The sequence below is a fragment of the Coenobita brevimanus genome, chromosome 50 (assembly GCF_032717465.1).
Source record: "Coenobita brevimanus isolate Jiangsu-jjx chromosome 50, ASM3271746v2, whole genome shotgun sequence".
Classification (NCBI taxonomy): domain Eukaryota; kingdom Metazoa; phylum Arthropoda; class Malacostraca; order Decapoda; family Coenobitidae; genus Coenobita; species Coenobita brevimanus.
In genome coordinates this window covers 39299476-39313016 of record NC_137003.1, presented here as the reverse complement: position 1 = coordinate 39313016, position 13541 = coordinate 39299476, and the positions used below count along the sequence as shown (strand labels likewise).

The following is a 13541-nucleotide window of genomic DNA, read 5'->3' as shown; positions in this document are numbered from 1 at the left end:
GAGGAGATCGGGAGAATGTTTGTGAGAAGAAAGTTGGATGTGTTAGATTTGAGTGAAACGAAGATGAAAGGGAAGGGTGAGTCTATGTTTGGAAGTGTGAATGGAAGATTGTCAGGTGTTGACAGAGGAAGGGCAAGAGAAGGTGTGGCCTTGTTAGTGAGTCCGGAAGTACAGCAGTGTGTGATTGAACAGAAGAAGGGGTCATCGAGACTGATGTGGGTGAAAGCGAAATTTGAACGTGAGTTGTGGGTGTTTGTGAGTGCATATGAGCCTGGTAGTGAAAGGGATGAAGAAGAGAGGGAGTCTTTCTGGAATGATGTTGATGAGTGTCTGCAGAGTTCTGGAGCGAATGTGAATGTGGTAATGATGGGAGATCTGAATGCTAGAGTGCGAAATGTAGCAGTTGAAGGTGTAGTTGGTATGCATGGTGTGCCTGGAAGAAATGAAAATGGGGAATGAATGATAGCGATGTGTGCTGAGCGAGAGATGGTGATTGGAAATACGCTGTTTGAGAAGAAAGATATTTATAAGTATACATGGGTAAGACAGGAGGGTGGAAGGGTTGTTGATAGAGCTTTGACGGACTATGTGGTTGTGTCTAGGAATGTAATAGGAAGATTGTTGGATGTGAGAGTTCTGAGAAGGGAGGGTGGAGGTATGTCTGACCACTACCTGGTGGAGGGAAAGTTAAGAGTAGGTTAGAGATGGGTGAGAGCTAGGAGGGTTAGGTGTGGCAGGGAGGTTTTGAAAGTGAGCGAGTTGGATAAAAGAGAGAAAAAGATAGAGTATCAGGAGAAATTGAAAGATGAGTGGAACGCAGTGAAAGATCGGGAAAATGGCAGTGTGGAGGAGGAATGGCAGTTATTTAAGAGTGCTGTGGTGGGGCATGCAGAAGAGGTGTGTAGTGTGAGATGTGTCGGTGGTGGTGTAAGAAAAGGAAGTGAATGGTGGTGCGAGGAAGTAAGTATGGCTGTGGCTGAGAAGAGACGTGCATATGAAGTGTGGCTGCATAGGAAGGATGAGATGTCATATGAAAGGTATAAGGAAAAGAGGAATAGGGTGAGAAGGGCTGTGCGTGATGCTAAAGTGACAGCAGATGAGAGGTGGGGTAAGCGGCTGCCAGAGAATTTTCAACAGAATAAGAAAATGTTTTGGAAGGAGGTGAAAAGGGTGCGAAAGGGAGAGTCTGGGAAGGAAGAACGAGTAAAAACAGAGGATGGAAGGATGTTAACTGAGATGGATGCAGTAAGGAAGAGATGGGCAGAGTATTTTGAAAGATTGTTAAATGTAGAGGAGGAAAGGGTGGCTGAGATTGTGGCGGATGGAAAGGTGCAAGGAATAAATGTGTTGGGAGAGTTGAATGATTCTTTGATCACGAAGGAGGAAGTGGAGAAGGCAGTAAAGGAGATGAAAACAGGGAAAGCTGCAGGTATGGATGGGTGTGCTGTGGAATGCCTGAAGGGTGGTGGAGTGACTATTGTTGACTGGTTAGTAAGATTGTTGAATGTGTGCTTTGTGAAAGGTATGGTGCCGATTGACTGGGCAAGTGCTTGTGTGGTCCCATTGTATAAAGACAAGGGTGATAAGTATGAATGTACTAACTTTAGGGGTATAAGTCTGTTGAGTGTTGTAGGTAAGGTGTATGGTAGAGTGTTAATTATGAGAGTTAGAGAGGGTACAGAGGGAGTGATTGGTGATGAGCAGTGTGGCTTTAGGAGAGGGAGGGGATGTGTGGATCAGGTGTTTGCGGTGGGACAAGTGTGTGAAAAGAATTTAGCGAAAGGCAAGGATGTGTTTTGGGCATTTATGGATTTAGAGAAAGTGTATGATAGAATTGATTGGGAGGCTTTGTGGACTGTTTTAAGATGGTATGGACTTGAAGGTAGGTTACTAAAAGGGGTGAAAAGTTTTTATGTAAATAGTAGAGCGTGTGTAAGAGTGGGAAATGCTGTGAGTGATTGGTTTCCTGTGAGAGTGGGGCTGCGACAGGGATGTGTGATGTCGCCTTGGTTGTTTAATATTTACATGGATGGTGTTGTAAGGGAGGTGAATGCAAGAGTTTTAGGTGGAGGTCTGAGTCTGGTGAATGTTGATGGTGGAGAGTGGAATCTGAAGCAGCTGCTGTTTGCAGATGATACTGCACTGGTGGCCGATTCAGAGGAGAGATTGAGACAGTTGGTAGAGGAGTTTGGAAGGGTGTGTGAAAGGAGGAAATTGAAAGTAAATGAGAATAAGAGTAAAGTGATGAAGTGTACAAGGTTGGTAGATGGTAGGGGATTGAATATAGTTTTGAATGGTGAGTTGCTTGAGGAGGTAGAGTGTTTTAAATATCTAGGGTCACATGTTGCTGTGGATGGAAGAATAGATGCAGAAGTGAAGTTAAGAATAAATGAAGTAGGAAAGGTGCTGGGAGGAATGAAAAAAGTGTTTAGATGTCTTTTGCTTAAAATGGATGTAAAGAGAAGGCTGTATGAGGGTGTTGTAGTACCGACTGCATTATATGGGGCTGAAACATGGAATATGGGTGTAGCAGAGAGGAAAAGTTTGAATGTAATGGAGATGAGGTGTCTGAGGAGTATGTGTGGAGTGACGAGTATGGATTGAGTACGAAATGATGAAGTGCGAAGGAGAACTGGAGTTGTTCGGGAGATGGCTGGTAGAGTCGAGCAGAGGGTGTTGCGATGGTTTGGACATATGGAGAGAATGAATAATGAGCGATTGGTGAAAAAGATAACTAGATCTGATGTGAGAGGTGTAAAGCTAAGAGGAAGACCACAAATAGGATGGATGGACAGTGTGAAGAGAGCGCTGGATGTGAGAGGGATGTCCGTTGAGCAAGGAAGAGTGGCTATGCGTGACAGAAATAAATGGAGAGAAATTGTGAATGAATAAGTGATGACGCAGCCCTGAGGGGATATTCTCCTGCATTTGGTCTGATCAGCTAGTCAGGTCAGGTGAGGGTAAGGGGATGAGTCTGTTATGATGTGGCAGGGGTAAACCAGCTCTGCTGTCGGGCCCTGCTGCGGATGTCACTGATTGGATTGCGCAGTTGACCCTTGTGCGGTGTGGTGCGGTGGGGATCTGTCCATTCTCCCCTTTGGGGCTAAGATGTGAATGAATGTGTTTGAATGGATGAGTAAATGGAGAGTGTGTCGTCCTGTCTTGGCTACCTCCCTTTCCTTGGGGGAAGCAGCCTAGGTATATAGACAGATAGATAGATAGATAGATCTATCCATGCATCATCCATTCCTATGTTGCCCCATGAGGAGCAGAGGTGTCCAATGTTAGGCAAGTTGGTCCTGACATTTATGATAAGAGTGACCAGCCTCACTCATCCCTGAGTGGCATTACATCAGCAATAAACCTCAACCACCCCTTGGATATAAACTGACCCAGACTCAATCTGACTGGAGTGCCTTAATTACCGACTAAACCACCAGGCACCATAATTTGGTTATATGGTTACCACCCAGCATAGTAAATGGTTTCCTGGTGTACAGGAAACCATCTGGCTTGTCACTCAGTGTAGAGTCACCCATAGGCAGAAGGAAGGGGAAAGAATGAAGGAAAGAGAGACAAAAGAGGGAGTGTAAAGTCACCTGTAGGCTGATGGGAGTGGAAAAAATGAAGGAAAGAAAGACAGAAGAGGAAGGCAAGACAAGAAGAAAGGGCAGACACCCAAAGCAGCACTACACTGAGTGAGTGGATGATAAGCATGAAATAATAATACCCACTGATCTATTCGCATACTCAGTAAAATAATGTTCAGTGCCGAAAAAAATCTAGGATATCACAATTACTATACTGCACACATCATTAGCATGTAAGCAAAGGCATAAAAGGAACTCAAAATAATATTACATAAACCAGGCTTAGATGATGATGAATATATGCTTATACAAATACTATACATTCAGTACATAGCATTAATGCTGAAAAGCATGCATACATTAACTGCTGAGCACCATAATATCACAGTAAGTCAACATGCCATGAAAATTAATAAACCAATTAATACATGATTTGAGATGATATAATGTACCCAATCAAACTCTTCTTAAAAGAATCCACTACACTACCAAACAGAACTCAAACTGGGTTAAACAAGAACGTGCTTTTGTGGAAGAAGTCATTACTTACGGGAATGTTATTCTCTTGGTCCATGTTGTTGCAGTTATTAATTGAGCTGTCATTATTAGTGTTATCTGGAATGAGGGCAGACACACAAAACATTCAGACACACAAGGACACAAGGGTTCCACATAAAAAAAAATACTGTACAGAACTAAAGGTGGAGCAGAGTACAATAAGAAAGCCATTTATCACCCTGAAAGTTCACAAATCAGAAAGTTCACCATGAACAAATAAGTGCATTCAAGAAGTGTGCAATAATACAGTACCTATATGCACATCAGATTCAATGTAATACTAATGAACACAGCTGCTGGAATAAAATATAGCTTTCACTGAATGATCATCCATTTTGCCAACATCTTCCATATGATGACAGCCAATGCCTTTGAAATCTGTTTAATATTATCCTGTTCAAAACACTGAGAAATTTTCATTAAATCAGCATTTTTATATATATATATATATATATATATATATATATATATATATATATATATATATATTTAATGTACATATATATAAGACAAGTTAATAAAACACTTGGTGGGATAATTCAAGATCTGTTACCTAACCAAGAGGTTGTTAATTTACATGTCTTCTCAGTTTATACCTCAAACTTGTGCCTAAATTTGTGAACATCTACTGTAACTTGTGAATTTACATGCAATTTATCATCATCATCATCATCATCATTATCACCATCATAATCCTAGCCTTTGCTTTTGTCTCTGATAAGATGGCCATGTAGGATCCAGGAAAAAGAGAAAGTATGGCAGAAACATCAACAGCATGCCCAGCAAAATGGGCCACACAATCAATCTCACATCAATCATTCAATCATGCCCCCCAAATTCTGACTGCAACTCACAAGCTTAACCATATGTATATGTATACTGTATGCATTTCCACTGCTCTTTCTCCTAGAACTTCAAATTTATCCCATTCCAACCGTCACACATACACATTTACCTGAGCCACCCTACTCTACATATTCTATGCATATTTCTGTCCCTTCTATAACTGCACTGAAGTACACTGATCCCATGGTTACCATGCATAACTGGCACTAAGCCTGGTGCACGATAACAATGTTGCATGATAATGAAAGCACGGAACCTATGGGATTTATCCCAATTGGCACTAGGCACCCCACTGGTAAACCCAAATTTTCCCTTTTATAACAATTTACACCTAATAAATACATACATACTATTAAGGTATCAAAAATACACATAGGCAATGTTAGATTAGTAGAAAATTATTAAAATAGAACAAGAAGGAAGAAACACGTACCATGTAGATTTGAGATGGACCTGAGAATGGGGTTCTTAGGTTACAGAGTGAAAAGTTAGTGATTTCTACCAACTGGGACTAATTCCTTGAGCAGGGTCTCATCTTTGAATCCCTCAAAGCCATCAGAAACCACAGATTTTGCACCATAAACCCACAGACACACCAATGACGACCTGGGTCGTCATGCATTTGTCAACCTCCAACGTCAGTATGACGACTTTGCCTGTAATCCGATGTAATCTCTAAAGAAATATTTAGGGAGTCGTCATTTTTGTCGGATGACGGGGAAAAGTGGGCGGAGCTAAGCCTGCCACAGCTGGTGCGTGCATGCTCACTTGGTGTGCTCAGCTCAGTGTGGTGTGAGGTTCCTCACAGGTGGGATGAACACCTCCTGACCTCCTGCCAAACACTTATGCTCCTTCACCTCAAGTATATATGTGGCATTATTATTTAAGAAAATACAATAAATAATGCATTATTGGAAAGGAAATTTATTCTGCTACGTACTGAAGCAAAAAATATTACTGTACTTCTTGAAGAGTCTTTTGGCAAATATTTTTTTAAGGACAGTGTAAAACTTTAGCATGTCAGCTAACTTCTACTCAGTTTTTTTTGCATTTTATTTTGTATACATTGTCTTTTTGGACAATGTACGACAGAGCAAAACCCTTCATCTTCAAAATGAGACCAAAGTGGCCTTTCTACGTTGAATAGCAACTTTCCTACGAGCATTAGAAATACAGTACAATATCTCTACGTGACAGTTCTGAAAGCCCTCAAGCGAGAGTTACGTGCACAGCCAGAATTTATGCTCCTTCCCGTACGGGATAGGGTTAAGGGGAATGGACGGTTGTTACTTATGAAGGTACATTTGTTTTTCTTATATTTGTCTGATTTTTTTATATGTTTTGTTACTTTATAAGAGCAATAACATCCCAAAGTTTGAGTATACTTGGTCAATTAGTTTTTACAGAAAAAGAACAATATATGCATAATACGTATAAAAAAGAGATGTGAGAAATGGGAAACCAAGGGAAGTATGTTCATCTGATCTCTGTGATATTTGGTAGTTTTACTAATAAAACCCACCTTAAAAAATTGCCCTAATAGTTTTTTAATATTCTTCTCACCATTGCTGAACAAAAAAATTCCCAAAATGCCTATGTATTTATCCCAAATTTTACCCCCTTTTCGCCATGTTCAAAAAATCATTACAGTCATATTTGTCAGTCTCTGAAAAAAACATATGCACAAAATGTTCCCTTTTCATTCCTCTTTTTGTAGGTATTTTGCTTTTTGTCTCATGTTCAAAACTAATGGAGTTATATCACTCCAAAGGACAGTAAGTTTAGTTCCGAGATATCACTCATTTTCTGTTGACTTGCAGTGTCTGTACGATTAGAAACAACTTAGGTACTTTTTTTTTTTTTTTTTTTATGAGTTAAATTTAGGATTAGGGATGGTTATGAAGAGGTAGAGGGTGTTGGAGAAGACAAAGTTGGAGAAAAAGACACAGAAGGTTGGGGATCATCAGGTGAGGTGGCAGGGGGGGGGGGGGAGGTGAGAGGGGAGGTGGCAACGATGGAGAAAGAACTGCTGCTTCCAACATGTTATTCTCCCCTCGAAATGACATAAAATTCTTCTCTGCTGCTTTCTGACATTGCAGTAGCTTCTTAGACAGTTGCCCCATCTTCATAAAGTGTGCAAAAGCGATGAGAAATGGCCAAGATTAGCAGAGATTGAGAACAGGTTGAGACCAAGACTGACATGTCTCACCTCTCCCAGTGTCATATCTCTGGTGTTTCCTGCCTCAATGCCACCCTCCACACACTCCCACTCCCACTGCCAGATGTATGACATAACTTTTGCAGAAAAAAAAGGAAAAAAATTGGAAAAAAAAATGGTCATGTTATATACTGCATAGAAAATGGAGATTTCTGCATGGAAGTGACCTCAAAATTGGAATTACAAAATAATTTTTTTGAGGGGGAAAGAATTGTCGTATGGCTGTTAAATTTTTACAGAGAACGAGTGATACTTGGAGCTATTTTACTGGGTAACTTTCGCAAATGCTTTGGTCAGTCAAAAATCAGTCCCTGCTGGCATCTACTCCCCTTAACCCCTAAAAGACAGGCATCGGAATGTTTTGACATGCTTAGGACAGGCATAATCAGCAGGGGGGGGAGACTGTGGGGGGGAAGTGTGGGAGGGTGTGGGGATTGTGAGGTGGTGTGAGGATTGGGACTGGGTGCTTGGGGGAGGTGGGAGGTGGGGGTGGGAGGTAGGGTAGAGGTGGGGGGTAATGAGTGGGGATGGTGAGGGGGTGAGGAGGGGTGTGGGGAGGAGGAAAGGGTGGGGGTGGCAGTGGAGGTTGGAGGGGTGAGGTTGTTTGGGGGTTGTGGGGGTTTGGGGGGTTGGGGGTAGGGGGTGAGCAGTAGGGAGTTAGGGATAGGGGATGGTGGGGGTAGGAGATGAGCAGTAGAGGGTAGGGGATAGGGGGTGGTGGGTGAATGTGGTGGTGGGTGAAAGGGGGTGGAGGGTGGAAGGGGGTGGGGGGGTGGAGGGTGGAAGGGGGTGGCAGGGGGATGGTGGGGGGAGTGGTGGGTGGTGGGGGAGTGGTTCGGGGATTGGAGATTATGGGGGGTGTGGGGGATGGGGGTGGGGATGGGGAGGGTAGGGGTGGTAGGGGGGTAGGGGGGTAGGGGATGGTGGGGGTATTGGGGGGGACAGTGTGGGGAGTTGAGGGCAGTGGGGATCTACGGGTGGGGTGGTGGTGGGTGGTGGGGGGAGGGCTGGGGGTCAGGGTGGGGGCATGAGGGTGGGGGTGGATGGCAGGTGGTGTCTGGTTTGGTGGTAGGGGGTGGGTTTGGGGGGTGGGGGGCATGACTGCATATGCAGACACCTGTCTTTTTGGCCCTAGTACCCTTGGACAGCGTAAGCGGACACCCGTCTTTTAGGGGTCAATGTTGGCAGACACCAACTCAGGAGGGCAATAACAATGTTTTTTACTGGAAAAAGGCACAATACCAGCAGGGGTGCAGATTTTAATCTAGCAATTACAATGAAAATCGCAATAACCAAGTGCACTCTACCCATGGGATCAGTATATTTAAACTGCCTCACTAATTCAAGTTTCTAACACATCACCAGCACATCATACTAAGAGTCATCTCTCTAAAAGATCATAACTTTTACTTACATGTACCGGTACTGTACAATGCTACTCATGGGCATTTACAAAATTCTGAGCCAGTCTGCAAAAATCTTGTCAATTATCATTTCCATGCTTATCAGGCCACAATAAACTGTGTATATATATATATATATATATATATATATATGTATATATATATATATATACCGTATACTGTACTCGTATGTCCATTCATCCATCATTAAGTCCTACGTTGCCCCATGAGGAGCATAGTAGCCTGGGGCTAGGCAAGTTGGTCCTGACATTTGAGAGAAGAGTGACCAGCCTCACCCATCTGAGTGGCATTATGTGTGCAATAAAAACCAACCACCCCTTGGATATAAACCTGCAATGTCTCAATCCAATTGGTGTGTCTTAATTACTCACTAAACCACCCGGTGACCATAATTTGGTTACATTGTTACTGCCCAGTGTAGTAAATGGTTTCCTAGTGTGCAGGAAACCATTGGCTTGTCACTCAGTGTATAGTCACCCATAGGCAGAAGGATGAGGAAAGAATGAAGGGAAGGAAGACAGAAGAGGAAGTGTAAAGTCACCCGTAGATTAAAGGAAAGGAAAGAATGAAGGAAATAAAAACCAAAGAGGATGGAAGGAAGAAAGGAAGGCAGACACCCAAAGCAGCACTACACTGAGTGAGAGGATGGGGAGCGACCCCACCTATCACATTATAAATATACTGTATATATATATATATATATATATATATCTATCTATCTATCTATCATCATCATCATCATCATCAGCAGCAGCAGCAGCAGGAGCAGCAGCAGCCGTTGAGGTCCAATGCAGGACCGGCCTATCCCTACCGAAGCAGGGACGATACAGCCAATGTATATCTACCCAATGGCTTAGGCCGTCTGGTAGAGACTGTATGTAGGGTGAGAAGTGCTTGTGAGTGTGATTGTAGTGTTGTACTGGTTTTGGATGTGTGTGTAGTCTGTGAACCAAGTGTAACTGGCCCACCTTAAGCCAACTGGGTGCTAGCATACTAGTATGCGACACCGGTTCAACCACAGCACCCCTTGTGTCCGCCAAAGTAGCAAGTGGCTCGGTGAACGCTTCCCAAAGTTTTTAAAACTCTGGCGGGAGGCGAACCCGCGCTCACCAGCGTGCAAAATGCACACTCTACTACTGTACCACAGAGGCTCCATATATATATATATATATATATATATATATACAGTAATCCCTCCACTATCCAATGTAATGGAGCCAAAGGCATGTCCGGAAAGTGGTCCCGTCCGGAAAGTGGTCACGTCCGGAAAGTGGGCCTCTGACTGCTGGACTGGTACTAATGGACCCTAACCCACAGTACAAATACTGTATATACATATATATATATATATATATATATATATATATATATATATATATATATATATATATATATATATATATATATATATATATATATATATATATATATATATATATATATATATATATATATATATATATATATATATATATATATATATACTCAACCCCCTGCTATCATGCCTAATTGGTCACAGGAAACGCGCGTGATAGCTGAACTGAACAATCAATGGGAAAATTTCTAATTGGTTTTTCGGTGGCCCATTTTTCTAACTTTTAACCAACTTATGCCTACGATTTCCTGCCAATCTCTCCTCTAACATGAAATAAAGCATTATTATATTAATAATAACAGTATAATGAATAAATAAACAACATAAAAGGCCATCAAACTTTTATAAGGATTACGGCTTGGGAGTGGCTTAGTTGCCACCAGATCTCTTTGGCTGTCTCCATTTCTTTAGTGTCCACAGCTAAAGGGGGTATCACATGGTACCTTATATCAGGAATGGCTGAGGAACATTTAAGTGGAACAAAACTTGGACGCTATCACACACGTTCCTCACACTGTCGTCAGAGCCCCGTCTCAGTTGTAAACACATGATTACTTTATCGACATCACAGTTTTTTCGGCATAAGAAATATTAACTCTTTATAAGGGTTTCAAAATGATTGATATTTATTCTAAAATACAATATTAATAAGTATTCAGCATTAGGCTAAATTTCAATGCTGTAGTACGATATATTCTTTCGAGCTGAATGGGTTTTGGTCACTGTTTTGCCCGTCGTGTCCTCCGCAGGAATCCATTCTGATGCAATCCAAATGCCCGTGCTATAATTGGGAATTTTACCACGTTACTGTTTCGATTAACCATCGTAACCTCTGAAAACCTCGTATGAAGTGCCGTGTGAATAAGTTTCTCTTAGCCTGTCTTCAAACTCGACGCGTGATAGTGGTCTTGGGGTGCGTGATAGCATGTATGGTTGTGCATTTGATGTGTGCGTGATAGCAGATAAGAGTGATAGCTGAACGCGTGATAGCAAGGGGTTGAGTGTATATATATATATATATTTGTATACTGGTATTATATATACATTATATAAATGTACTGTTGTTTGCAGATGATACTGTATTGTTAAGTGAAGATGAAGGGGAATTGCAAGGCATGGTGATTTAGTTTGGGAGAGTGTGTAAGAAACTGAATCGAAAGATGAATGTAGGGAAGAGTAAAGTTATGGCCTTTAAGAAAAATTAAGTCACTGAGGGTATGGTGAGGTTGGATGATGAAGAAATGAAAAATGTGATTGCATTTAAGTACTTGGGTAATGTGATGAGTAACGGTGAGATGAGGTGAGAAATATATATAGTAAGTACAGCTACTGTACTGCAAATTGACTTAGGACCTACCTCCACAAGGTATTAAAAAATACAGAAATCATAGAACATCACAATGTTTGTTCATGAAATGCCATTCATTAATATGAAATCATGTTTCCCTTGTTTTGCAGGACCAGTTGGATGCATTTTGGCATGGAATCACTTAGATCTCTAAAGTAATCTAAGGACATTTCTTTGCACCAAACATTTATCAATTCAGTCTTGAGGTTGTCTAGATTGGGTGTCTTCTTCTCTGCCATGATTTTCTTCAACTTTACCCAGCAGTCTTCTATCGGATTTAGATTCGGACTATTGTCAGGCCAGTCAAGGATCTCAATCTGATTATCCTCAAGACATTTTGTCACCTTTCTTGACCTGTGACGTGGAGCTGAATCAAGCATGAAAAAGTCGCACCCATGAATAGCAAAAAAGTTTAAAAAACGATCTTTCAGAACTTGAACATACCCGCCACCATTCATCATCAAGTTCTTAGGAAGAAAGTAGAGGCCTCCCCTTCACATTTCACCTGAGAAACACCCCCATACCATTACTGATTGTGGGTGCTCAACAGTCGGCATTGTGTAAGCAGGGTCACATCGACTACGCGAGGCTCAGCGACTAACCTTGGCAGAACGCACCTGGAACTCTTGAAATGTGTTTTCATCGGAAAACATAACTTTTCTCCACTCATCCGACGTCCAGTGCGTATATTTCTTGGCAAACTGAATGCGCTGCTTCTTCATGTAAGTCAGTGAGAAGCGGTTTCTTGGCGGAGGTGCAGCTTGGCAAACCCGGCTCCTTCTGCAAGTGGTGTTGGAGAGTTCGAATTGAGACGTCTAGTAACAGTTGGGGATGCATTCTCTTCAATTCTGCTGCTGTCAGTCAAGGATTCTTGATTACATCCCTCTTCAGAAGCGTATCTGTACCACTGGAAGTCGTCCTCTTCTTTCCATTGCCATGCTCGTGTTCTGGTATGCCATCAGGTGGCAGGCCGTGCGCTGCAGCATGAATCTTCATGACATTCGACTTTGTGCATCCAGTATGTTCACAAATCGTGTTGATTGGGACATTATCCTGCCTCCATGTAATGATATGGACCCTCTCATCCCTTGAGCAGTACTTTTCAGGCATGACAACTCGACTCTAGGAAAATAACAGGGCAAACAGTAATGTATACGAAAAAAAGGAGGAGGTACAAGCTCGAAGCGATGAGAACATATACTCCCACTCTCGCTTCTGGGCAAGCATTGATGTGCTGTTTCACCACCTCCTGCCAACACCAGAGGAGTTGCCAGTTACTTCTTGCCCAAAAAATTCACTTGGTAGAGGCAGAAACACAAAGCAAAGACAGACAACTTTCCCATAGCGATTCTGTGTGTAGGTCCTAAGACAATCTGCAGTGGGTGTATATATATACAGTACCCTCGCATCCAACACGGTAATATTGTCATGAATGGGTCCCGTGTTGGACCAAAAATGTGTTGGACAAACAACAGAGCTTATAGGAAAAAATGAATTATGTCAGGAACCCTACGAAAAGTCACCCTAAATATCTACCATATACCTATACATATACTGGTACTACTGTAATTATAATAAATGATACTGTACTATGAATGATAACTAACCTTTTAGGATAATGTTGGTGGGCTTGCTGGAAATGGAAGGTGATATCCAAGACTGTAGGTAGTCCTACTGGGTCCCTGGAGGATGGCTGCTGGTGTCACCAGCGGGTAATGGCTGCTGCTCCTCCTCAACCTCCCTCATAAATCCTTTGAAAATCCTCTCCCCTTTCTTCTGCCTCTCGATGAATTCTAGCTTGATGGCCTGAGGGAGGTGCCGCCGCTTCTTGAGGTTCTCAGAAGGCTTCCTAGGCATCGTGAGCAGGGTAAAATGCAGTAGCAAGGGCAGAAAATGCAGCGAGAAAAAAGCAACGTCCAATGCGAATTATGCAACTGAGTGGCACTGTGGCGGGAGAAATTTAAACATCACGTGAGACCAGAAGAATTTTTCATTGGACGACATCACGATCTCGTCACGATAGCGGGCAGGGGAGGCTACTTGATCAGAAGTTTTGATTGGCTGTCTGCGTCACGAGAATGTCCAGTATGACCGTGTTGGACCAGGGGTGATCGTGCTAGAGGCGAACTCTGCGGATTTCGCCCACTTCTCGGAGCTCCGTCAGTGTTATGCTTACGCACCC

The 13541-nt window shown here is 42.4% G+C and overlaps 1 protein-coding gene across 8 annotated transcripts in view; it reads right to left on the bottom strand.

The window, feature by feature from the left end:
* Positions 1-13541, bottom strand: part of LOC145399810 (protein lap4-like) — a 1200472-nt gene that overhangs the window by 74240 nt on the left and 1112691 nt on the right. For 7 of the 8 annotated variants that reach the window (XM_080272363.1, XM_080272366.1, XM_080272368.1 and 4 more), the window contains one exon: positions 4141-4205. The exons of the other annotated variant lie outside the window; for it this stretch is intronic. In XM_080272363.1, coding sequence (XP_080128489.1) covers positions 4141-4205 — 65 coding nt within the window. The remainder of the gene's footprint in view (positions 1-4140; positions 4206-13541) is intronic. 8 annotated transcript variants of the gene reach the window in all.